Here is a 27762-nt window from a genome sequence, read left to right on the forward strand (position 1 = left end):
TTAAAAAAACAAAATCATTAGAATTCCCCAAAGCTCTTATGTAAATGTCTTGCATAGGATATGAAGGAATTTTTGATTAAGTTCAGCAAGGCATTCTCCAGGAAACAGCATGGGTATCCATTTGTGCTGCTTAAAAATAAAATTAAAGTGAACAGGTAGAAGTTGTTATACAAATCAATAATGATATAAATTAAACCCTTACCATAAAATGGAGGAGCTTGTCTAGCAAAAATTACCAATGCAGAGAATCCTGAAAATGCGACAGTGATGTAAGCAAAACCTCTGAATCTAAGAACAGGCTCTAATTTCCTGCCCCCAGGAAACAGATAATTAGCCCTATTAGCCTGATCAGTTCAGTTCAGTTCAATCGCTCAGTCGTGTCCGACTCTTTGCGACCCCAAGAATCACAGCACACCAGGCCTTGCTGTCCATCACCAACTCCTGGAGTTCACCCAAACTCATGTGCATCTAGTCGGTGATGCCATCCAGCCATCTTATCCTCTGTTGTCCCCTTCTCTTCCAGCCCCCAAACCCTCCCAGGCCAAAGTGTTGAGTTTCGGCCTCAGCATCAGTCCTTCCAATGAACACCCAGGACTGGTCTCCTTCTTGGATCTCTTTGCAGTCCAAGGGACTAGCAAGAGTCTTCTCCAGCACCACAGTTCAAAAGCATCAATTCTTTGGCACTCAGCTTTCTTCACAGTCCAACTCTCACATCCATACATGACCACTGGAAAAACCATAGCCTTGACTAGATGGACCTTTGTTGGCAAAGTAATATCTCTGCTTTTTAATATGCTATCTAAGTTGGTCATAACTTTCCTCCCAAGGAGCAAGTGTCTTTTAGGTAATCGTAAAGTGGAATTACTGCAAATTCACTTCATTTGCAAAATGAGCCACAAAAGAACTTCTGTCTTTTGGAATCTGCATGATAGGTGTAATACTCCTTGGGCACATGGCATTGAGGAAGATCACATTAAAGTTTATTTTAAGAATAATCATAAACTCTAAGATGATGAGATTACCCAGAAAGAAGAAACAGTGCATATCAGAATTATCATATGCATTCAAAAAACAGACTCTGAAAAGTGGGGCGTCTCCAGGCAGAAGAATGAGAAATGAGAAAAATAAGTTTTTGACTAATTGCAAGAAATTAAATAAAGAGTAGAAAAGAAACAAGGAAGGAAGAAGAAGAGAATACATGGAAGGGTTGTGGTAGGCTGCATAATGCACCCCACCCGCCCCCGCCCTCCAGCCCCAGCCGGGAAATATCCATGTCCCTGAATTCTCTAGGGGGATCCACTGTGGTCAGGTCTTCTTGCATGCATGCAAGCTAAGTCGCTTCAGTCGTGTCCAACTGTGCGACCCCGTGGACTGTAGCCTGCCAGGCTCCTCTGTCCATGGGATTTTTCAGGCAAGAATACTGAAGTGGGTTGCCATTTCCTTCTCCAAAAGTGTTCTTAGAAGAAGGAAACAGGAAGATCAGAATGACAGGAGGTGTGACAACACATACACGTATTCGTACGTACATATATGAAATGGGTAAATAATTTTATATTGATAACTACCAGTATTCCAGTTATGGAACTTCAAATCTCAAATATACAACACTTAAGCAATCAAAGCATGTAAACAAGTTCTTTCCAAAAAATTGAAAAGGCCAATCCAGATTTGAGAAATAGTTTATTTAAATGATTAGAAAAAAATAAAAACTTTAAATATGAAAACCAAATAGTCATTGAAATGAAATGTCACTGGATGTGTTAAATAATATAGTAAACATAGGTGAAAACAAAATTAACACATGGTAATACATAAAAAGAGAAAATTCTAAAGACATGAAACATGAAATAAGAAAATTTAGCATGCATCAGTCATAATCCCCAAAGAAAATAAAGCATGGAGGAGAAATGATTTTTCAAAAGATAAGAAGTGAAAATTTTCCAGAATTGATGAAATACCTGGATTATCAGACTCAGGAATAATGCTTTAGCTTTGATATATTGAAGAGTACAGAGATAAAGACAAAAAGAAGAGCTTAAAGTGCCCCAGAGAGAGATTACTTATCTAGGAAGTATAATTATATTGATGAAGAATTCCCAATAGTAACAATTAAACCAAGAAGCAATGAAATATCTGCAAAGTACTGACAAAAAATTTCCATCATCCCCAAATTGTATAGCCAACTGAATAATTATACAAGGAAAGGAGAAACATAAACACCCTTCACATAAAAAGAATTTATCACCACTATCTTTTTTGTAAAGGGCCATACTTTTTTAAAAAAGATAAAAAGAAAATCATTAGAAGTGTGATTAGAGAAATTGATTAGCAAAATAATTTAATATATGGGCATATCTGAACACATTATGACTTTATAAAACAAAAATTATAATACTTTGGAAAGTTAACAAAAAGTTGACAAAAATGAGGTGGTAAAGGATAAGAGATCATGGAGATTAAACAGTTTAGAGATTTTTTTTAGTGTTATTCTTATGAAAAGTAAAGATATAATTAACTCTACATTTCAAGTTTCATAACCTTTCAAAATTGAAAAATGACAAGTTTAAGGATATAGAGTATATAATTTCTTATTCAGTAGAGGAGAAAAAATAATGGTGGGGGAGAGTGCTTTAGCCTATTCAAACAAAATCATGAAGAAAACTAATTGTTTGTTACAAACAAATAGGAAATTAAAAGTGTATAATAAAATGACATAAATCCTCATATAGTAATAACAAAAAACATAAATGGATTAAGCTCACCAGTTAAAGGATAGATTATTAACTGAGATTTTTAAAACATCAAGATATATGATATTTATAATCAGCAAATATAAAGTATTAAGATGTGAAAGAATTAGAAGTAAAGGGATGGAGTAAAAATGCTAATCATTCTAACAGAAAATAAATATAGATTTATCTTTGGTAATTTTCTAAAAGCCAAATATATCTTTTGGGACAGAGAGTTACTACTCAATGTTAAAAAGATTAACTTATAAAAATTTGTAAATTATAAAGAAATACATAATAGTTATAAAGATATGGCTTTTATATAACATACATTTATCCTATTGAAGCAAATCTTGACGGATCTTTATGGACAAATTTAGAAAGCCACTGTAACATTTGAATATACTTTTGTTATAGAAGCAATAAATATGTAGTATTGCAGGTAGAAAATACACACCACAAAGCAACACAGGCCTTACCATCCAAAGATTATCAGACTATTGCTCTAAACATCCTAATACATATCCTTTAACTCCCTATGGTAGAGTTAAATGATGATTAGAAGTGAATGTCCACTGCAATAAACAAGCAGCATTTACAGTTTGTAGAAGTGAGTGACAAGGAAGATGATATCCATTGCTGAGAACAAGCACTGCCAATAGAAATGAAACATTAGTATGTATCAGAGCTGTCTGGAAAGAGTGTGGGTATGTCATTGGCTTTCTCTAATTCTCTGTTAAAAAAATAATATATATAATATGTGTATATATATATATATATATATATATGTATGTATGTATGTATGTATAGGCTAGTAAGGACTGGAGCTAAACTCTAACAAAATGACCCATAATATGCAGCATACTAAATAGAGAACAGATATATCAAAGTCCCAACAACTTGGCAACGCCTTGTCCATAGTACACGGTACGCAGCAGCAATCATTTTCATTTTCAGGAGCCAGAGGAGACAAATCTTGCCAGTGACCAAGACAAAATGACATTAATAACTGTACTTTTGTGTTGTTTCAACGTCAAAAATTTTTAAATGTTTTCCTTAAAAATTTTCATATAGAGAGAGTTATATAAAATTGTGGTAATTTTATATGTAATGAGTTGTACATAATGATAATTGTATTGAACCTCATAGGAAACGTAGACTTTGTTTCTATATTTTTGAGCACTTTGTGCCAGGAACTATTCTAATTATTGGCATTATAGAGAATTCATGGAGAGAGATGAGACAAAGAATAATGAAATAGGTAGCACAGTAAGTGACCATAAACCCTATGGCGGGGGGAGGGGGGGGGCGGGGAAATGAGATTATTAGGAGATGAAGAGTTTAGGTAAAGATTGCAACTTTAAAATATGGTAGCTAAAGAAGTCTGGAGTTGGAAATTAGATAACAAAACCTGAAGAAGGTCAGGGAGGAAGGCATATCTGAGGGAGAACTTCCCAGAGGTACAGCAAGTGCCATGCCCTGCGGCCAGAGTATGTCCGTCACGTTTGGGGAAAGTCAGGATCTGACATGGAGTAAGTGGCTGGAGTGAGGTGAGCAAGGGGGAAAGCGGAAGGAGACGAGGACAGAGAACTGGTGCTTCTCATCTCTTGATATAAATTTCTCCACAGTGTTTCTCCAAAGTCTCAGACTTATATACCCTATTTGCCTGGTATCTATGCATGTGACTCGTAGGCACCTTGCATTTAACATGACCAAAGAATTTGTCTGTTTCTCCTCAGTTCATTATATCATTCACCAGTTGCCCAAGCTAAAGATCTCTGACTTATCATGGACCTTTTCCTTACACAGCTCTGTTGACTCTGCCTCTCAAATGCCCAAATACTTACACTTCATCTCCACCATGGTCATCCATGCTAAGTTGCTTCAGATCAGATCAGATGAGATCAGATCAGTCACTCAGTCGTGTCCGACTCTTTGCGACCCCATGAATCGCAGCACGTCAGGCCTCCCTGTCCATCATCAACTCCCGGAGTTCACTGAGACTCACGTCCATCGAGTCAGTGATGCCATCCAGCCATCTCATCCTCTGTCGTTCCCTTCTCCTCCTGCCCCCAATCCCTCCCAGCATCAGAGTCTTTTCCAATGAGTCAACTCTTCGCATGAGGTGGCCAAAGTACTGGAGTTTTAGCTTTAGCATCATTCCTTCCAAAGAAATCCCAGGGCTGATCTCCTTCAGAATGGACTGGTTGGATCTCCCTGCAGTCCAAGGGACTCTCAAGAGTCTTCTCCAACACCACAGTTCAAAAGCAGCAATTCTTCAGCCCTCAGCCTTCTTCACAGTCCAACTCTCACATCCATACATGACCACAGGAAAAACCATAGCCTTGACTAGATGAACCTTTGTCGGCAAAGTAGTGTCTCTGCTTTTGAATATGCTATCTAGGTTGGTCATAACTTTCCTTCCAAGGAGTAAGCGTCTTTTAATTTCATGGCTACAGTCACAATCTGCAGTGATTTTGGAGCCCCCCAAAATAAAGTCTGACACCATTTCCACTGTTTCCCCATCTATTTGCCATGAAGTGGTGGGACCGGATGCCATGATCTTCGTTTTCTGAATGTTGAGCTTTAAGCCAACTTTTTCACTCTCCTCTTTCACTTTCATCAAGAGGCTCCTTAGTTCCTCTTCACTTTCTGCCATAAGGGTTGTCATCTGCATATCTGAGGTTATTGATATTTCTCCCGGCAATGTTGATTCCAGCTTGTGTGTCTTCCAGTCCAGCGTTTCTCATGATGTACTCTGCATATAAGTTAAATAAACAGGGTCACAATATACACCCTTGACGAACTCCTTTTCCTATTTGGAACCAGTCTGTTGTTCCATGTCTGGTTCTAACTGTTGCTTCCTGACCTGCATACAAATTTCTCAAGAGGCAGGTCAGGTGGTCTGGTATTCCCATCTCTTTCAGAATTTTCCACAGTTTATTGTGATCCATACAGTCAAAGGCTTTGGCATAGTCAATAAAGCAGAAATAGATGTTTTTCTGGAACTCTCTTGCTTTTTTCATGATCAGCGGATGTTGGCAATTTGATCTCTGGTTCCTCTGCCTTTTCTAAAACCAGCTTGAACATCAGGAAGTTCATGGTTCACATATTGCTGAAGCCTGGCTTGGAGAATTTTGAGCATTACTTTACTAACATGTGAGATGGGTACAATTGTGCGGTAGTTTGAGCATTCTTTGGCGTTGCCTTTCTTTGGGATTAGAGTGAAAACTGACCTTTTATAGTCCTGTGGCCACTGCTGAGTTTTCCAAATTTGCTGGCATATTGAGTGCAGCACTTTCACAGCATCATCTTGCAGGATTTGGAATAGCTCAACTGGAATTCCATCACCTCCACTGGCTTTGTTCGTAGTGATGCTTTCTAAGGCCCACTTGACTTCACATTCCAGGATGTCTGGCTCTAGGTGAGTGATCCCACCATCGTGATTATCTGGGTCATGAAGATCTTTTTTGTACAGTTCTTCTGTGTACTCTTGCCATTTCTTCTTAATATCTTCTGCTTCTGTTAGGTCCATACCATTTCTATCATTTATCGAGCTCATCTTTGCATGAAATGTTTCTTTGGTATCTCTGATTTTCTTGAAGAGATCCCTAGTCTTTCCCATTCTGTTGTTTTCCTCTATTTCTTTGCATTGATCGCTGAAGAAGGCTTTCTTATCTCTTCTTGCTATTCTTTGGAACTCTGCATTCAGATGTTTATATCTTTCCTTTTCTCCTTTGCTTTTCGCTTCTCTTCTTTTCACAGCTATATGTAAGGCCTCCCCAGACAGCCATTTTGCTTTTTTGCATTTCTTTTCCATGGGGATGGTCTTGATCCCTGTCTCCTGTGCAATGTCACGAACCTCATTCCATAGTTCATCAGGCACTCTATCTATCAGATCTATTTCTCACTTCTACTGTATAATCATAAGGGATTTGATTTAGGTCATACCTGAATGGTCTAGTGGTTTTCCCTACTTTCTTCAATTTAAGTCTGAATTTGGCAATAAGTCGCTTCAGTCGTGACTAATTCTTTGTGACTCTGTGCACTGTAGGCCACTAGGCTCCTCTGTCCATGGGGTTCTTCAAGCAAGAATACTAGAGCAGGTTGCCATGCCCTTTTCCAGAGGGTATTCCCAAACCAGGTTTCTAACCCTCATCTCTTACATCTCCTCCATTGGCAGGCGGGTTCTTTACCTCTAGCACCACCTGGAAAGAGACAAGTGTAAACATACTTTTAGGGTCTGCTAATTTTTTTAATTAAAAAAATGGTTTTAAAATACACATTATATATCATTTGCCATTTTTAAGTGTGCAGTTCAGTGGCGTTAGGTATAGACACACTATTGTATACCATCACTATTGCCCTTCTCCAAACTACTTTTGATCTTGAAAAAAAATGCCTCGTAACTTGTCCCTCTTCCCCAGCTCCTTGCAATCACCATTCTACTTTGTCTTTTTACTACTTTGACAACTTTAAGTATTTCATATAAATGGAATCATATGATTTTTGTTCTTTTGTGACTGACTGATTTCACGTAGAGTACCTGACCTGCCTCTTGAGAAACCTATATGCAGGTCAGGAAGCAACAGTTAGAACTGGACATGGAACAACAGACTGGTTCCAAATAGGAAAAGGAGTACATCAAGGCTATATACTGTCACCCTGCTTATTTAACTTCTATGCAGAGTACATCATGAGAAACGTTGGACTGGATGAAGCACAAGCTGGAATCAAGATTGCTGGGAGAAATATCAATAACCTCAAATATGCAGATGACACCACCCTTATGGCAGAAAGTGAAGAGGAACTAAAAAGCCTCTTGATGAAAGTGAAAGAGGAGAGTGGAAAAGTTGCCTTAAAGCTCAACATTCAGAAAACGAAGCTCATGGCATCTGGTCCCATCACTTCATGGGAAATAGATGGGGAAACAGTGTCAGACTTTATTTTTGGGGGCTCCAAAATCACTGCAGATGGTGATTGCACCCATGAAATTAAAAGATGCTTACTCCTTGGAAGGAAAGTTATGACCAACCTAGATAGCATATGGAAAAGCAGAGACATTACTTTGCCAACAAAGGTCCATCTAGTCAAAGCTATGGTTTTTCCAGTGGTCATGTATGGATGTGAGAGTTGGACTATGAAGAAAGCTGAGTGCCAAAGAATTGATGCTTTTGAACTGTGGTGTTGGAGAAGACTCTTGAGAGTCCCTTGGACTACAAGGAGATCCAACCAATCCATCCTAAAGGAGATTAGTCCTGGGTGTTCATTGGAAGGACTGATGCTGAGGCTGAAACTCCAATACTTTGGCCACCTCATGCAAAGAGTTGACTCATTGGAAAAGACCCTGATGCTGGGAGGGATTGGGGGCAGGAGGAGAAGGGAACGACAGAGGATGCGATGGCTGGATGGCATTACCGAATCAATGCACATGATTTTGGGTTAACTCTGGGAGTCTGTGATAGACAGGGAGGCCTGACGTGCTGCGATTCATGGGGTTGCAAAGAGTTGGACACGACTGAGTGACTGAACTGAATTGAACTGAATGTCAAAACAGGTTCTTGTAGCATGTGTCAGAATTTCCTTTCCTTTTAAAAATTAAAATTATTCCATTCTATGTAGAGGGCACAGTTTATACACTTATGAAAATAGACACTTGCGTTGCTTCTACTTTTTTAGTATCTTGAACAACCCTATTATGAACATCAGTTCAGTTCCATTGCTCAGTCGTGTCCAACTCTTTGCAACTCCATGGACTGCAGCATACCAGGCTTCCCTGTCCTTCACCATCTTCTAGAGTTTTCTCAAACTCATGTCCATTGAGTCAGTGATGCCATCCAACCATCTCATCCTCTGTTGTCCCCTTCTCCTCCTGCCTTCAATCTTTCCCAGCATCAGGGTCTTTTCAAAGGAGTCAGCTCTTTGCATCAGGTGGCCAAAGTACTGGAGTTTCAGCTTCAACATCAGTCCTTCCAATGAATATTCAGGACTGATTTCCTTTAGGATGGACTGGTTGGATCTCCTTGCAGTCCAAGGGACTCTCAAGAGTCTTCTCCAACACCACAGTTCAAAAGCATCAATTCCTTGGCACTCAACTTTCTTTATAGACGAACTCTCACATCCATACATGACTCCTGGAAAAACCATAGCCTTGACTAGACAGAACTTTGTTGGCAAAGTAATGTCTGCTTTTTAATATGTTGTCTCGGTTGGTAAAACCTTCCTTCCAAGGAGTAAATTTCTTTTAATTTCATGGCTGCAATCACCCTCTTCAGTGATTTTAGAGCACCCCCAAAATAAAGTCAGCCACTGTTTCCACTGTTTCCCCATATATTTGCCATGAAGTGATGGGATCAGATGCCATGATCTTTATTTTCTGAATGTTGAGCTTTAAGCCAACTTTTTCACTCTCCTCTTTCACTTTCATCAAGAGGCTCCTTAGTTCTTCGCTTTTGGCCATAAGGGTGGTGTCATCTGCATATCTGAGGTTACTGATATTTCTCCAAGTAATCTTGATTCCAGCTTGTGCTTCTTCCAGCCCAGCAATTCTCATGATGTACTCTGCATATAAGTTAAATAAGTAGGGTGACAATATACAGCCTTGACGTACTCCTTTTCCTATTTGGAACCAGTCTTTTGTTCCATGTCCAGTTCTAACTGTTGCTTCCTGACCTGCATACAGATTTCTCAAGAGGAAGGTCAGGTGGTCTGGTATTCCCATTTCTTGAAGAATTTTCTGCAGTTTATTTTGATCCACACAGTCAAAGGCTTTGGCATAGTGAATAAAGCAGAAGTACATGTTTTTCTGGAACTCTCTCACTTTGTCAATGATCCAACGGATGTTGTTGATTTGATCTCTGGTTCCTCAGCCTTTTCTAAATCTAGCTTGAACATCTGTAAGTTCATGCTTCATGTATTGTTGAAGCCTGGCTTGGAGAATTTTGAGCATTAATTTACTAGCATGTTGGATGAGTGCAATTGTGCGGTAGTTTGAGCATTCTCTGGCATTGCCTTTCTTTGGGATTGGAATGAAAAGTGACCTTTTCCAGTCCTGTGGCCACTGCTGAGTTTTCCAAATTTGCTGGCATATTGAGTGCAGCACTTTCACAGCATCATCTTTTAGGGTTTGAAATAGCTCAAGTGGAATTCCATCACCTCCACTAGCTTTGTTTGTAGTGATTTTTCCTAAGGTCCACTTGACTTCGCATTCAAGGATGTCTGGCTCTAGGTGAGTGATCACACCATCATAATTATCTGGGTCATGAAGGTCTTTTTTGTACAGTTCTTCTGTGTATTCTTGCCACCTCTTCTTAATATCTTCTGCTTCTTTTAGGTCCATACCATTTTTGTCCTTTACTGTACCCATCTTTGCATGAAATGTTCCCTTGGTATCTCTAATTTTCTTGAAGAGATCTCTAGTCTTTCCCATTCTATTGTTTTCCTCTATTTCTTTGTATTGATCACTGAGGAAGGCTTTCTTATCTCTCCTTGCTATTTTTTGGAACTCTGCATTCAAATGGGTATATCTTTCCTTTTCTCCTTTGCTTTTCACTTTTCTTTTCATAGCTATTTGTAAGGCCTCCTCAGACAGCCATTTTGCTTTTTTGCATTTCTTTTTCTTGGGGATGGTCTTGATAACTGTCTCCTGTACAGTGTCACAAACCTCTGTCCATGGTTCATCAGGCACTCTGTCTATCAGATCTAGTCCCTTAAATCTATTTCTCACTTCCACTGTATAATCGTAAGGGATTTGATTTAGGTCATACCTGAATGGTCTAGTGGTTTTCCCTACTTTCTTCAATTTAAGTCTGAATTTGGCAATAAAGAGTTCATGATCTGAGCCACAGTCAGCCTCCTGTCTTGTTTTTTGTGACTGTATAGAGCTTCTCCATCTTAGGCTGCAAAGAATATAATCAGTCTTGCTGGAAGCCAGCGTGAGGAACTCCACCTGTGGCAAAGGTCATGAGGAAGGAGGCTCGGTATACACAAAGGCAAGATCGAACCTCAGGAGTCCCCCTGGAAATTCTTGAGCATCTACCCCCAAAACCAGAGTCTGCCTACTTTACTGCTTTGTGCTCTCACCTACACCTCTGACTTTACGGGGGCTGTCCCCCACCACCTCTCTCTGAAAAAGAGTTAAATTACAGCTCCAGTTAATAAAGTTCCTGAGCATGACAAGAGTGTTTTAGTTCACAACCGTGAGAGGCATGAGATGTTCTAAACTGTCTGAATACAGATTCCTTTGAGCGGTTAAAAGACTGATTAGAAATTGTATAGGTGAAGGGTTTTTCACTTGTTGGGCCAATGTTTGCTGCTGTGTTTCCATATCCCTTACCTACTGTGTCCCTGGCAGTGTATTGATTAATATAATTGGTGTATAGGAATGTAAGTAGTAGCTTTAATGTTTGTAACCTTGGACCCTTGAGTTAATTCTTTTTCTTGTTATAGCCCACCACACCTTTTCCCTTAGAAATGCAACTTTATCTAATGCTTTTGGAGGGTGGCGCCTGACTAAGCACCTTTAGAAAAATAAGTTTTCTGAAGAAAGGGTCTTAAAATGTTAACAGGCCTCTGGGCCAGTAAATCACCTAAACTTTTGCATATGATAAGTTTGCAGGAAGAAAGCCTGGCTTACTGCTGACTCTACCCCTTCCCCCATTATCCCCTATGCACAACTTAAGGTATAAAAACTACTTTGGAAAATAAAGTGCAGGCTTTGTTCACCGAAACTTGGTCTCCCCATGTCATTCTTTCTCTCACCTTCTGGCTGAATTTCCATCTGGGGCATGGAGGCTCGTCAAGCCTACTAGTTTTGCCTGGGCTTCTAAGATCTGACCAGGGAGGCCTTAGTGTCTTCTCTCCTTCGGGAGAATGGGAGGATGCCTGCACCCTACATAGGTGATAAATTCCTTATTTTGGAATTTTATTAGCTTTCCACGTAAACCAAGTTATTCAGCCTCTTTTCTCCACTGAATTTCCTCACTGAGCTATCCTTATTTAACCACTCTTTATATCCTTAATTAACATTTAATTAAGCAATTGTTTCCTGATCCTCACCGACGCTGTCCCTGCTTGGAATTCCCTGGATCCACCAGGGCTGGACCCCGGCAAGTCTGATTTCATTGTTTACCATCTGGTGATGTCCATGTGTAGAATCTTCTCTTGTGTTGTTGGAAGAGGGTGTTTGCTATGACCAGTGTGTTCTCTTGGCTAAACTCTATTAGTCTTTGCCCTGCTTCATTCCATATTCCAAGGCCAAATTTGCCTGTTACTCCAGGTGTTTCTTGACTTCCTATTTTTGCTTTCCAGTCCCCTATAATGAAAAGGACATCTGTTGTGGGTGTTAGTTCTAGAAGGTCTTGTAGGTCTTCATAGAACCATTCAACTTCAGCTTCTTTAGCATTACTGGTCAGGGCATAGACTTGGATTACCATGATATTGAATGGTTTGCCTTGGAAACAAACAGAGATCATTCTGTCATTTTTGAGATTACATCCAAGTATTGCAACTCCAGTAGTTTGGCCACCTCATGCGAAGAGTTGACTCATTGGAAAAGACTCTGATGCTGGGAGGGATTGGGGGCAGGAGGAGAAGGGGACAACAGAGGATGAGATGGCTGGATGGCATCACTGCCTCGATGGACATGAGTCTGAGTGAACTCCGGGAGTTGGTGATGGACTGGGAGGCCTGGCGTGCTGCGATTCATGGGGTTTCAAAGAGTCAGACACAACTGAGCAACTGAACTGAACCGAATTGATTGCATTTCAGACTCTTTTGTTGAATATGATGGCTACTCCATTTCTTCTAAGGGATTCTTGCCCACAGTAGTAGATATAATGGTCATCTGAGTTAAATTCACCCATTCCAGTCCATTTTTGTTTGCTTAATCCTAAAATGTCGATGTTCGCTCTTGCCATCTCCTATTTGACCACTTTAAATTTACCTTGATTCATGGACCTTACATTCCAGATTCCTAAGCAATATTGCTATTTACAGCATTGGATTGCTTCCGTCACCAGTCACATCCACAACTGGATGTTGTTTTTGCTTTGGCTCTGTCTCTTCATTCTTTCTGGAGTTTTTTTTTTTTTTTTTTTCACTGATCTCCAGTACATATTGGGTATGTACCCACCTGGGGAGTTCATTTATCAGTGTCCTATCTTTTTGCCTTTTCATACTGTTCGTGAAGTTCTCAAGGCAAGAATACTGAAGTGGTTTGCCATTCCCTTTTCCAGTGGGCCACATTTTGTCAGAACTCTCCACCAAGACCCATCCGTCTTGGGTGGCCCTACATGGCATGGCTCATAGTTTCATTGAGTTAGAAAAGACTGTGGTCCGTGTGACTAGATTGGCTAGTTTTCTGTGATTGTGGTTTTCAGTCTGTCTTCCCTCTGATGGGAAGTATAAGAGGCTTATGGAAGCTTCCTGATGGGAGAGACTGACTGAGAGGGAAACTGGGTCTTGTTCTGATGGGCAGGGCCATGCTCAGTAATTCTTTAATCCAATTTTCTCTTGATGGGTGGGGCTGTGTTCCCTCCCTGCTATTTCAGTTCAGATCAGTCACTCAGTCCTGTCAGACTCTTTGCGACCCCATGAATCACAACATGCCAGGCCTCCCTGTCCATCACCAACTCCCAGAGTTCACTCAAACTCACGCCCATCAAGTCAGTGATACCATCCAGCCATCTCATCCTCTGTCATCCCCTTCTCCTCCTGCCCTCAATCCCTCCCAGCATCAGAGTCTTTTCCAATGAGTCAGCTCTTCACATGAGATGGCCAAGGTATTGGAGTTTCAGCTTCAGCATCATTCCTTCCAAAGAACACCCAGGACTGGTCTCCTTTAGAATGGACTGGTTGGATCTCCTTTCAGTCCAAGGGACTCTCAAGAGTCTTCTCCAACACCACAGTTCAAAATCACGCTGCAATTTACTTTGGGCCAAACTGTGTTTGGCCTTCTTCAAAAGATTCCTTTCATGTACTGCTACAGTCAGTGCCCCCAACCCTACAGCAGGCCACCACTGACCCACGCCTCTGCTAGAGACTCCTGGACACTCACAGGCAAGTCTGGGTCATTTTTAACATAGGTGTATAATTATCTTTTTGAATCTCTGCTTTCAGTTCCTTCAAGAATATACCCAGGAGTAGAACTGCTAGATCATATGGTAATTTTACTTTTAATATTTTGAAAGACTGCCATATTGTTTTCCAGAGCAGCTGCACCATTTTGTATTCTCACTGGGTGACTGCTTCTTCATCTTCTTTATTTAACTTCTATGGTCAAGCACAATGACCTTCTGTTTCTTCAGATACTAAACTCACTCTTATTCTGGAGGTTTTGTAGTAGTTATTCTTTGTGTCTATAAAGCTTTCCACCCTGAGGTTTATTTGACTGACTCTTTCAGATCATTCTCCTTAGATTTTTCCATGGATACCTTCCTTGTTGTGTCATATATAACATTCAGTTTTATCCTATATCCTAGCTTTCCAATACCTCATGGTTTCTTTGTTTATTCTTAAATTTTTTGGCCTTATGTCCCCCCAAAACTCTATCCCAGTACCTAAAACTGTGACTGACCCATTGAAAATGCACAGTAATTGTTGAAATGTCACTGTGATTAGTCAGGTAAATTTCCCTAGCCTGCTATATGTGAACCTTACTCATTAGCGAAAATCTGTATCATCACTCAGAGAATCATGATTATTCTTTAGAAATAAATAAAAACAAGGCAGAATTAATAATTCCATAGTCAGTCAGGAATGGCAGTTAAACTAGTTATCTTGACTCTGGTAGAAATTTGCAGCCTTGTTAATTTGGATGTTTCAGGCATAATATGTTCTTTGGTTTCAAATTATTTCAGTAATTACCTTACTGTTTCTCTGTGCTTTAAATATGCAGTCTTTATCCTTGAGGTATTTATACATGAACTTGCAGACAGCAAATTTTAGTTTTGATCTTCAAACAAAGAGTACTCACATCACTTACTTACCTTTCATAGCAAATTTTATAAATCAATGTTTTATAGTTCTTCCCAGTAGTAACCACTTTCATAAACTGTAAGCTCAGCTGTGTAAGACAAAATTCATCCAGGTGACATAAAAGGAAATTTTTCTGTCTTTATTTTGAGAAGTGAGTAGGTAGGTACAAATGGGTTATTCCAGATTATAAACAATCTCCTAACATAGTTATCTTTATGATGAGGTCATACCTTTTCAATGACATAAGTCTAATACTTGACAGACATCATTCCTTCTGGCCCAGTGATATTAACTGTGTACTGAGTCCATTAAATGTTTAGGTTAGAGGTAGTATATACTCTAATGTATCAACACACTTTTTTTTTATCATGTCAAAAAGTATTTAGAGGTTTGGATCTAGGATTGAAACTCCTCTTATGAAGTGAAGATTAAAGGTGAGTCATGTACTGACAGCCCCTCTTCTTCAAGAGCCAGTTTGTGCACTCATTTCCAGGGTATCCTTAAAGCTTTGACAGATGTAATTCTGTGGGTATTAATTTAACTAACTATCAGGGGAGATGCTCTATGGCTTCCAGAAAAACAGATAAACATTTATTCTGAAAATACTTTTTTTTTATTCTGAAAGATGTTGAATGTTGTCACTCAAATCATTCAGTTCAGTTCAATTCAGGTCAGTCGCTCAGTCATGTCCGAGTCTTTGCGACCCCATGAATCTCAGCACGCCAGGCCTCCCTGTCCATCACCAACTCCCGGAGTTCACCCAGACTCATGTCCATTGAGTCAGTGATGCCATCCAGCCATCTCATCCTCTGTCGTCCCCTTCTCCTCCTGCCCCCAATCCCTCCCACCATCAGTCTTTTCCAGTGAGTGAACTCTTCGCCTGAGGTGGCCAAAGTACTGGAGTTTCAGCTTTAGCATCATTCCTTCCAAAGAAATCCCAGGGCTGATCTCCATCAGAATGGACTGGTTGGATCTCCTTGCAGTCCAAGGGACTCTCAAGAGTCTTCTCCAACACCCCAGTTCAAAAGCATCAATTCTTCAGCGCTCAGCCTTCTTCACAGTCCAACTCTCACATCCATACATGACCACAGGAAAAACCACAGCCTTGACTAGACGGACCTTTGTTGGCAAAGTAATCTCTCTGCTTTTGAATATGCTGTCTAGGTTGATCATAACTTTCCTTCCAAGGAGTAAGCGTCTTTTAATTTCATGGCTGCAGTCAACATCTGCAGGGATTTAGGAGCCCCAAAAAATAAAGTCTGACACTGTTTCCCCATCTATTTCCCATGAAGTGATGGGACCGGATGCCATGATCTTCGTTTTCTGAATGTTGAGCTTTAAGCCAACTTTTTCACTCTCCACTTTCACTTTCATCAAGAGGGTTTTTAGTTCTCTTCACTTTCTGCCATAAGGGTGGTGTCATCTGCATGTCTGAGGTGATTGATATTTCTCCCAGAAATCTTGATTCCAGCTTGCATTTCTTCCAGTCCAGCGTTTCTCATGATGTACTCTGCATATAAGTTAAATAAGCAGGGTGACAATATACAGCCTTGATGTACTCCTTTTCCTATTTGGAACCAGTCTGTTGTTCCATGTCCAGTTCTAACTGTTGCTTCCTGACCTGCATACAGATTTCTTAAGAGGCAGATCAGGTGGTCTGGAATTCCCATCTCTTTCAGAATTTTCCACAGTTTATTGTGATCCACACAGTCAAAGGCTTTGGCATAGTCAATAAAGCAGAAATAGATATTTTTCTGGAACTCTAATTTAGTAGTATTTATTAGAATTATGATCAGTGTCCAGAAAATACCTCATTTCTTTAGAGATAGGATCATAGGGAGCATGGTGATATAAAAATCAGAATGTCAGTTTCTTAATTTGCAACACACAGTCTCTGAAAATTTTTATATCAGGATAGCAAGTGCATTTTCTGTCTAGTAGCTAACATCAGTTGGTTCAATTCAAGACTGGAGTGTTTCAGTACTTTATTTCATTAACTCTTTTCCCCACCGTATGAGACCCTTACTATCTTTACCTTCATTCTGCACATGAGGAAACTTTGACTTAGAGAGGATAAATCAGGTTTTAAGACTTCATATCTCATGAGTGTCCAACACAAATTTGAATGGTTCTCTCAATTACTTCCAGAGCACAAGCTTGGATTCAATCAGTATTTGTAATGCCAATTTAATTCATAGATAAACACAGAGAAGATAATTTGAGAAGGACACACAGCTAGTAAATGGCAGAGCCTAGTATTAAACCAGACATGCACACTCCAGAGTCTGTGTAGCTTTAATCCAAACCACTGTCTCATTTCTTTAATAATAAATACAGTTTGCACAGATGCAATAAACCATGGGTCAAGTACAGTCCCATTCATGCTGAGAAAATCATGGCCCTAAATTGTTTATCCTGACAATTTCTCAGGAAAGGACTGCTACATATATTTTCATCTCTAGTTAAATCAGAGTAAATAATCCTTAGGCAAGAGAGTTTTTGACATTTCATTTCCCTTTCTATTATTCTTACATCTGCCTTGATTTTCAGTTCATTTCAGTCGCTCAGTCATGTCCGACTCTTTGCGACCCCATGAATTGCAGTACTCCAGGCTTCCTTGTCCATCATCAACTCCTGGAGTTCACTCAAACTCATGTTCATTGAGTCAGTGATGCCATCCAGCCATCTCATCCTCTGTCGTCTGCTTCTCCTCCTGCCCCAATCCCTCCCAGCATCAGAGCCTTTTCCAATGAGTCAACTCTTCACATGAGGTGGCCAAAGTATTGGAGTTTCAACTTTAGCATCAGTCCTTCCAGTGAACACCACGACTGATCTCCTTTAGAATGGACTGGTTGGATCTCCTTGCAGTCCAAGGGACTCTCAAGAGTCTTCTCCAACACCACAGTTCAAAAGCATCAATTCTTTGACACTCAGCTTTCTTCACAGTCCAACTCTCACATCCATACATGACCACCGGAAAAACCAGCCTTGACTAGACGGACCTTTGTTGGCAAAGTAATCTCTCTGCTTTTGAATATGCTCTCTAGGTTGGTCATAACTTTCCTTCCAAGGAGTAAGCGTCTTTTAATTTCATGGCTGCAGTCACCATCTGCAGTGATTTTGGAGCCCCCCAAAATAAAGTCCGACACTGTTTCCACTGTTTCCACATCTATTTCCCATGAAGTGATGGGACCAGATGCCATGATCTTCGTTTTCTGAATGTTGAGCTTTAAGCCAACTTTTTCACTCTCATCTTTCACTTTCATCAAGAGGCTTTTTAGTTCCTCTTCACTTTCTGCCATAAGGGTGGTGTCATCTGCATATCTGAGATGATTGATATTTCTCCCGGCAATCTTGATTCCAACTTGTGCTTCTTCCAGCCCAGCGTTTCTCATGATGTACTCTGCATATAAGTTAAATAAGCAGGGTAACAATATACAGCCTTGATGTACTCCTTTTCCTATTTGGAACCAGTCTGTTGTTCCATGTCCAGTTCTAACTGTTGCTTCCTGACCTGCATACAGGTTTCTCAAGAGGCAGGCCAGGTGGTCTGGTATTCCCATCTCTTTCAGAATTTTCCACAGTTTATTATGATCCACCTAGTCAAGGGGTTTGGCATAATCAATAAAGCAGAAGTAGATGTTTTTCTGGAACTCTCTTGCTTTTTTGATGATCCAGCGGATGTTGGCAATTTGATCTCTGGTTCCTCTGCCTTTTCTAAAACCAGCTTGAACATCTGGAAGTTCACGGTTCACGTATTGCTGAAGCCTGGCATGGAGAATTTTGAGCATTACTGCAAGAATACTGCAGTGGTTAGCCGTTTCCTCCTCCAATGAAATTAATTTTAGACATGAAACTAAAAGATGCTGGCTCCTTGGAAGGAAAGCTATGACAAACCTAGACAGCATATTCAAAAGCAGAGATATCACTTTACCAACAAAGCTATGTATAGTCAAAGCTATGGTTTTTTCAGCAGTCATGTACAGATGTGAGAGTTGGACCATAAAGATGGCTTAGCACTGAAGATTTGATGCTTGTAAATGTGATGCTGGAGAAGACTCATGAGACCTTTGGACTGCAAGGAGATCAAACCAGTCAGTTCTAAAGGAAATGAACCCTGAATATTCATTGGAAGGACTGATGCTGAAGCTGAAGCTCCTATGCTTTGGCTACCTGATGTGAAGAGCCAACACATTGGAAAAGACCCCGATGCTGGGAAAGACTGAAGGAAAGAGAAGGGGGAGGCAGAGGCTGAGATGGTTAGAGAGCATCACAATTCAATGGACATGAGCTTGATTTAACTCTGCGAGATATTAAAGGACAGAGGAGCCTGTTGTGCTGCAGACTGTGGGGTTGCAAACAGTCAGACATGACTTAGGAGAAATATATGAGAAAAAAGCTTAAGGGAAAAAAAGAAATCTGTTAGAATAAAGATATGTGATGCTGCAGTGCCTCTGGCGGGAATTCAGTATCCTCTTGTGCTTAAATTCTGTGAAAGTCAAATCAAACGTGGAAATCACATCAGAGGCTGATACCAGGAGGAAGTTGGGCAAGAAGTGATGCACCATTTGAGGGTCTGTGGAACATGATGTTAAGCCTTGATTAAGTGGTACGTTTTACCGTGCTCTGTGTTCTAATATGAAAGATGCTGATGCTCCTCCTCTTGAATTCTAGAGTCTCAAGTTCCTGACCAGCCAAGCTCTCTTCATGTGAGGCCCCAGACCAACTGCATCATCATGAGTTGGACCCCTCCCTTGAACCCCAGCATTGTGGTGCGAGGCTACATCATTGGGTATGGTGTCGGGAGCCCTTACGCTGAGACTGTACGTGTGGACAGTAAACAGCGTTACTATTCCATTGAGAGGTTGGGTAAGTAGCTGTGAATTTTCTTCTCCTAAGGAAAAGAAATGATTTATATTTAATTATTTTCTCTTCTGGAAAATTGCTCTTTGGAATTGGATGACAGTTTATTACAGATACCCATAACTCTTTTTCTATCTATCAGTCTACTCACATATCCTTCTGTACACATACATGCATTTTTTTTGTCTGGACTTTGAGTTAGGGAATTTTATCTAGACAGATACAGAGCAGTGGGTGACCTGGTGTGTACCCTGCCTGTGTCATAAGAATACAGTGCATTGGAACTTTTTTTTTTTTCTTTTTCCTCTGTCAACGGAGACTTCTAATCTTAACAATTCTTACAAAAAGAGTCAGCATATTATTTTTCTCACTAGAAAGTTACTGTTGATTTTTCTTAAATTTTGAATTATACAGTCACATTATCTTTTTTCCCAGTAGTATTTATAGACAAAACTTGGTGGCTCTCATGACAACAAGATTTTTTAAAAAAGAATTTTCAATCAAGCCAGTAACTCAGAGCAATCAAACTCTTCTCCACATATCTTCCTGGTCCCTTTCAGTTCAAGTTCTTTTACTGTGTTTTACCGCATTTTACTGAACATAATAATTCTAAGGTGATGTTTCTGAACTCATTGAAAATTTGTTTATTCAGAGAGAGTTAACAGGTATAAAGTTTTCACATTCATTTTATATCAGATTTTCCATAATGCAATAAGAGATTATATCATTAGCAGAGGGAAATAAAATGAATCTGTGTCATATGTAGGGTGCCAGGAAGTTAAACAGTTGTCATAAAGCAGAAGGCAAGCTGATTCTACCTGTTGATGTAACATGATATTATTTGCACTGAAGTACAGTGACCTTCTCAGTGAAAAGGCAACCTGATTGGATTGCTACTTATTTGCAGTGTCTCTCAGAAACAGAGCATTTGTGATGAGAAGCCTGATTTGAATTTGAATAGCTAAAATGCAGTAGGAAGGAAGGGTTTTGTCAGTGCTGGAGGAAATCTGCACTGACCCATTCTCTCAGTAATTGCTTCAAACACTAATAAGAGGAGCACCTTCTGCAAATCTGCACAATTTTAGTTAGCTTGGCATTTGGAAATAATATTCCCTCTGTCAGTCCCTGAGTTTGAATGCAGAGGCAATCACAAAATTCATATTTTATGGCCTTCAAACCTATGTCAGGGGACTCTGATTTGTCCATTATGCAGTATACCACACCATCTCTGACAGTTCATCTTGATGCCACACACCAGAGGGAGAGAGACCCGTGGCAGTACACAGGCTCTCGAGCAATGAGGTCAGGATGCCAATTCACAGAGAAGTCATGAAGGAAAACTGCATTGTTTCACCGTGTGCTTTTGATAATGGTGCTTCTTATTACAAGGAGACTCTCCCATGAGTTTCCAAGTCTAGTAAAGTTGAGGCATTTGAGAGATTAATACTGTGGCTGCTGCTGCTGCTAAGTCGCTTCAGTCATGTCTGACTCTTTGCGACCCCATAGATGGCAGCCCACCAGGCTCCCCTGTCCCTGGGATTCTCCAGGCAAGAACACTGGAGTAGGTTGCGATTTCCTTCTCCAATGCATGAAAGTGAAAAGTGAAAGTGAAGCCGCTCAATCATGTCCTATTCTTCACGACTCCATAGACGGCAGCCCACCAGGCTCCCCTGTCCCTGGGATTCTCCAGGCAAGAACACTGGAATGGGTTGCCATTCCCTTCTCCAATGCATGAAAGTGAAAAGTGAAAGTGAAGCCACTTAGTCGTGTCCGACTCTTCACGACCCTGTGGACTGCAGCCCACCAGGCTCCTCCGTCCATGGGATTTTCCAGGCAGGAGTACTGGAGTGGGGTGCCATTGCCTTCTCCATAATACTGTGGCAAATCTTTCCAAAAGCTTAAAGAAGAGATTTTTTCCATTGTAAGATATGTTTTAAAGAGTAGGAAAACTGATAAAGGTAAAAATGGAATATGAACCTGTCTCAGTGATAGATAAGCATGAGTATGCATGGTAAAACTTACCTGAAAAGAGAAATTACACACATACAGCCACTCCCTCCATCCCCACCCCACCCCCACCCGCTGCCACAAACATATGTATTTAAATTCTGTTGAAACTTTAAACATACCATGTCAAAACATAGGGTTTCCCTGGTGGCTCAGATGGTAAAGGATTCACCTGCAGGGCAGGAGACCTGGGTTCCATCCCTGGGTTGAGAAGATCCCCTGGGAGAAGGGAATGGCAACCACTCCAGTATTCTTGCCTGGAGAATCCCATGGCTAGAGGAGCCTGGTGGGCTCAGCCTATGGGGTCGCAGAGTTGGACACAACTGAGTGACTAACACTTCCATGTCTTAACATAAAATGTAAAATAGTTGTTTTATCAGTATTGTTCCACTATCTCCATGGTTATACAAATAAACTGGGATTCTTTTAATATGAATTTCCATCACTTGGCCAAAATATATGTTAAACATAGCTTAAGTTCTAATTTTTATAAAGATAAAAGATTCATTCGAGTCTACGTTTGAACTCTACAAAGAAACCATCAATGTTTTATTTATTCTATTAAATATTAAAATCAGCATATCAGTTTTATAGTATTTTTTAAAAAGGTATTTAAAATGCAATTTTAAAGCTTTTAATTGAGACATTTTATATGAGGCTTCCCAGGCGGCTCAGTGGTAAAGAATCTGCCTGCCAAGCAGGAGACATGGGTTCAGTCCCTGCATTGGGAAGATCCCCTGGAGAAGAAAATGACAACCCACTCCAGTATTCTTGCCTGGAGAATTCCACGGACAGAGGAGCCTGGTGAGCTGCAGTCCATGGGGTCTGCAAAGAGTTGGACGTGACTTAGAGACCAAACAGCAGCAGAACAGCATGACAGTTTTACAATTAAAAATGAATTAAGGAAAGTTCCAACCCATTTAAACATAGGGTCAGCCATAACTTGATATCAAATATTGATATCATGATTGTATTTTAGACTGTAAAAAGCTATGTGGTTTGTAACTGACCAATAAACCTCCTCTTTTCTTTGGTGAGAGATCAGAACTTCCAAATAGTGTTTTGTTTATCAGGTATGGTAACTCATTATTTAGACACCAGGCACTATGACCTGCATTAGGGCTAGAAGTACATGACCGTTTTGCAAAATATCTAATGTTGCCTGATTTAAAACAAAACAAAACACAGCTTGCCTAGTGCAGGCGTAGAGCTTCATTAACCAGTGTTTATTATAATTAATCCTTTGAAATCTTCCTCCTTTTTAGTTCAAAAGTCCTAAGGTCAACTTTGGTATAAATGCATGGTATAGATCCATGATATCTGAATTATAGCAGTGTTTCAGTTCAGTCACTCAGTCATGTCCGACTCTCTGTGACCCCATGGACTGCAGCACGCCAGGCTTCCCTGTCCATCACCAACTCCCGGAGCTTACTCAAGCTCATGTCCATTGAGTCAGTGATGCCATCCAACCATCACATCATCTGTCGTCCCCTTCTCTTCCCGCCTTCAATCTTTCCCAGCATCAGGGTCTTTTCCAATGAGTCAGTTCTTTGTATCAGCTGGCCAATATGTTGGAGTTTTAATGTTTAGCAAAGTTAATTTAAAATTCTGTTCCTTTTGAAAAGAACTTAATATTTATTGTCTAAAAATCTATTGATCAATTTATCCATCAATCACTTTATCTTTTTTTATAATTTTTTAAAAATTTTATCTTTAGTTGAAGGATAATTGTTTTACAATATTGTGTTGGTTTCTGCCATAGATCAACATGAATCAGCCGTAGGTAAACCTATGTCCCCTCCCTCTTCAGCCTCCTTCCCACCTCCCACCTTTTTACCTTTGTGGCACTATTTTTATAGATAATGAACTAGAATATATATAGAATAATATATAAAGTGTACAATTTATTGAGTTCTTAAAAGAGCTTTATTGAATTTTAATTCACATACAGTATACTATGTAGTTTTAAATTTCTTCTTTAATTTCTCTCAGCAGTATTTTTTAGTTTTAGTGTAGTTGTTTTGTTGTCTTGAATATTTTTGTTAGATTAAGTTCTAAAACATATATAAATATGTGTGGGTGTGTATATACACCCACACATATATAGGGTTCCCCAGTGGCTCAGCGGTAAAGAATCCACCTGCACTCCAGGAGACGCAGATTCCATCCCTGAGTGGGAAAGATCCCCTGGAGGAGGGCACGGCAACCCATTCCGGTATTCTTGCCTGGACAATTCCATGGACAGAGGAGCCTAGTGGGCTATAGTCCACAGTGTCACAAAGAGTCGGATACAACTGAAGCAGCTGAGCAGTTTGTGTGTGTGTGTGTGTGTGTGTACATAGCAAACAAACTGGCAAATTGGAATTACAAACGTGTTCTCAGAACAGAATTCACTCGTATGTAGGTGACTTACTGTAAAAGGCATGAAGATCAGAAAATAAGTATAAAACTGTTTCTATTTGCATATGATATGCTCTTTTAAATGGAAAATCTCAGAGGATCTACAAAACTATTAATAGTAGAACAAACAGTTGAATTTAACAGGTCTTAGGACATCAAGGTTAATGTACAAAAAAAAAAAAAAACATCTGTTTGCAGCCAACAACTGGAAAATAAATTTAAAGATACATGTGCATGTATGTGTGCTAAGATGCCTTTAAAGATATATAGATAGATTTATAAGATAAAGATATGTATGTATCTTTAAATTTATTTTCCAACTGTTTGCTGCAAACAAATTGATTTCTGAATGACTGATGCAACCTTTGTGTACCATTCTATGTTCACGTCCTGTGCTTCAAAAACTAACAGCACGTCCTCAAGTAAAGAAAATTATCTTGCCATTTCCAGCTTCCCTTATAGCTCAGTCAGTAAAGAATCTGCCTGCAGGGCAGGAGACCCGGGTTCGATCCCTGGGTTGGGAAGATCCCCTGGAGAAGGAAATGGCACCCCACTCTAGTACTCTTGCCTGGAAAGTCCCATGGATGGAGGAGCCTGGTAGGCTACAGTCCACGGGGTCGCAAAGAGTCCAACATGACTGAGCGACATCACTTTCACTCACTTTCACTTACTATTCCTAGCTTTATAAGTGTTGCCATGAATATTTGTTGAATTTTCACGAAATAATTTTCTGTCTTTTGAGATGGTCCTATACTTTCCCTCTTGTAATCATTTTTAATATTGTTAATCATATTGATTGATTTTTGAAAAGTAAACACCCATTCTTATGTTGTAGGATTTAATGTTGTTTTTTTTTTTTTTTTTGCCTATATTCATAAAGTATACATGTCCATGAGTTTCTTTTCATTTAGTGACTTTCCAGGCTTTTTTTTAAACTAAGCTTATACCACTTATAAAATTATGTGAATTATTGCTCTTTCTGTAGCTGAAAAATTTGTGTAAGATTGTTATTTCTTATTCCTTGAATATTTGACAAAATTCACTAACAAAACCACCTATATCTGAGATTTCCTTTTAGGGAAAGATTTTGAAATGAATTAAATTTCTTTAACATATACAGGTATTTTTATATTTTGAATTCTTTCTTGTATTGATTTTGGCAAGTAAATTTTTTCATGAAATTCATCTATTTTATTTTGCTACATTTACTGGCCTAGAGTTGCTCATTCGTGATATTCTCTTACTGTCTGGGGTTATCTATGGAATAGCTATATTTACATTTTTGATACTAATGATTTATGTTCTCTTATTTGTGATCATTCTAGGTAGGGGTTTGTCAATTTTGTTGATCTTGTCAAAGAAAGAGACTTTAACATTACTAATTGTTTCTATTATCTATTATTTCTTTCGTATTTGCTCTTATCTTGACTATGTTCTTATACTAATTTCAGTCATAATTTGCACTTTTTCTTGCAATTCCTTAAAGTGAAATCTCATAATGTAGAGATTTAAATCTATTGGTACTTCCCTAAGCACCACTGTCCTTGCATTTCACAATTTTTTACATGTATATATTTATTATCATTAAATTTAAAATATTTTCGGAATTTTCCTTGATTTCTTTTTGCTCTGTGACTTATTGTGTTGCTTAATTTTCCAATTTTGAGTTTTCCTAGATAGTTATTATTACTGATTATCATGATTAGAAAATATACTCTGATTTCACTATTTTTACATTTGCATTATTTTTTTAGTTTTTAACCAATTTTTATTCAAGTATAGGTAATTTTTTAAAATGCATTAGTTTCCAGTGTAGAGCAAAGTGATTCAGTTATCCACATATATATATATATATATAAATATATAAATATATAATATTAATACATATCAGTTATCTGTCTATCAGTTAAGTTCAGTCGCTCAGTCATGTCCCACTCTTTGCGACCCCATAAACCACAGCACGCCAGGCCTCCCTGTCCGTCAGCAACTCCCGGAGTCCCCCAGACCCATGTCCATTGAGTCAGTGATGCCATCCAACCATCTCATCCTCTGTCGTCCCCTTCTCCTCTTGCCCTTAATCTTTCCCAGCATTAGGGTCTTTTCAAATGAGTCAGCTCTTCACATCAGGTGGCCAAAGTATTGGAGTTTAAGCTTCAAATCAGTCCTTCCAATGAACACCCAGGACTGATCTCCTTTAGGATGGACTGGTTGGATCTCCGTGCAGTCCAAGGGACTCTCAATAGTCTTCTCCAAAACCAAAGTTCAAAAGCATCAATTCTTCTGTGCTCGGCTTTCTTTACAGTCCAACTCTCATATCCATATATGACCACTGCTACCTCCCTCCCCGATGGGGAACATGTGTACACCCGTGGCAGATTCATGTTGATGTATGGCAAAACCAATACAATATTGTAAAGTAATTAGCCTCCAATTAAAATAAATAAATTTAAATTAAAAAAAAAAATAGCATATATGACCACTGGAAAAACCAAAGCCTTGACTAGATGGACCTTAGTTGACAAAGTAATGTCTCTGCTTTTCAATATGCTGTCTAGGTTGGCTATAACTTTCCTTCCAAGGAGTAAGTGTATTTTAATTTCATGGCTGTCATCACCATCTGCAGTGATTTTGGAGCCCAGACAAATAAAGTCAGCCACTATTTCCACTGTTTCCCCATCTATTTGCCATGAAGTGCTAGAACCGGATGTCATGATCTTCGTTTTCTGAATGTTGAGCTTTAAGCCAACTTTTTCACTCTCCTCTTTCACTTTCATCAAGAGGCTCTAAGGTTTTTCACTTTCTGCTATAAGGGTGGTATCATCTGCATATCTGAGGTTATTGATATTTCTCCCAGTAACGTTGATTCCAGCTTGTGTTTCATCCAGCCCAGCATTTCACTTCATGTACTTTGCATATAAGTTAAATAATCAGGGTGACAGTATACAGTCTTGACACGCTTCTATCCCGATTTGGAACCAGTGTATTGTTCCATGTCCAGTTCTAACTCTTGCTTCTTCACCTGCATACAGATTTCTCAGGAGGCAGGTCAGGTGGTCTGGTATTCCCATTTCTTTAAGAATTTTCCACAGTTTGTTGTGATCCACACAGTCAAAGGCTTTGGCATAGTCATCAAGCAGAAGTAGATGTTTTTTTGGAACTCTCTCACTTTTTTGATGATCCAACAGATGTTGATGATTTGATCTCTGATTCCTCTGTCTTTTCTAATCCAGCTTGAAAATCTGGAAGTTCATGGTTCATGTACTGTTGAACCCTGGCTTGGAGAAATTTGAGAATTACTTTGCTAGCATGTAAGATGGGTGCAATTGTGTGGTGGTTTGAGCATTCTTTGGCATTGCCTTTCTTTGGGATAGGAATGAAAACTGACCTTTTCCAGTCCTATGGCCACTGCTGAGTTTTCCAAATTTGCTGGCATATTGAGTACAGCACTTTCAGAGCATCATATTTTAGGGTTTGAAATAGCTCAAGTGGAATTCCATCATCTCCACTAGCTTTGTTTGTGGTGATGCTTCCCTAAGGTCCACTTGACTTCGCATTCCAGGATTTCTGGATCTAGGTGAGTGATCACACACCATCATCATTATCTGGGTCCTGAAGATCTTTTTTGTACAGTTCTTCTGTGTATTCTTGCCACCTCTTCTTGATATCTTCTGCTTCTGTTAGGTCCATACCATTTCTGTCCTTTATTGTGCCCATCTTTGCATGAAATATTCCCTTGGTATCTCTAATTTTCTTGAAGAGATCTCTGGTCTTTCCCATTCTATTGTTT

The 27762-nt window shown here is 39.5% G+C and overlaps 1 protein-coding gene across 1 annotated transcript in view; it reads left to right on the top strand.

Moving 5' to 3' along the window:
* DCC (DCC netrin 1 receptor) overlaps positions 1-27762 on the top strand; it is an 877980-nt gene that overhangs the window by 625844 nt on the left and 224374 nt on the right. Inside the window, exon 15 of the mRNA XM_070361809.1 lies at positions 19380-19574. Within this exon, the coding sequence (XP_070217910.1) occupies positions 19380-19574 (195 nt within the window). The remainder of the gene's footprint in view (positions 1-19379; positions 19575-27762) is intronic.

This window comes from Bos mutus, chromosome 24, assembly GCF_027580195.1.
Source record: "Bos mutus isolate GX-2022 chromosome 24, NWIPB_WYAK_1.1, whole genome shotgun sequence".
Classification (NCBI taxonomy): Eukaryota; Metazoa; Chordata; class Mammalia; order Artiodactyla; family Bovidae; genus Bos; species Bos mutus.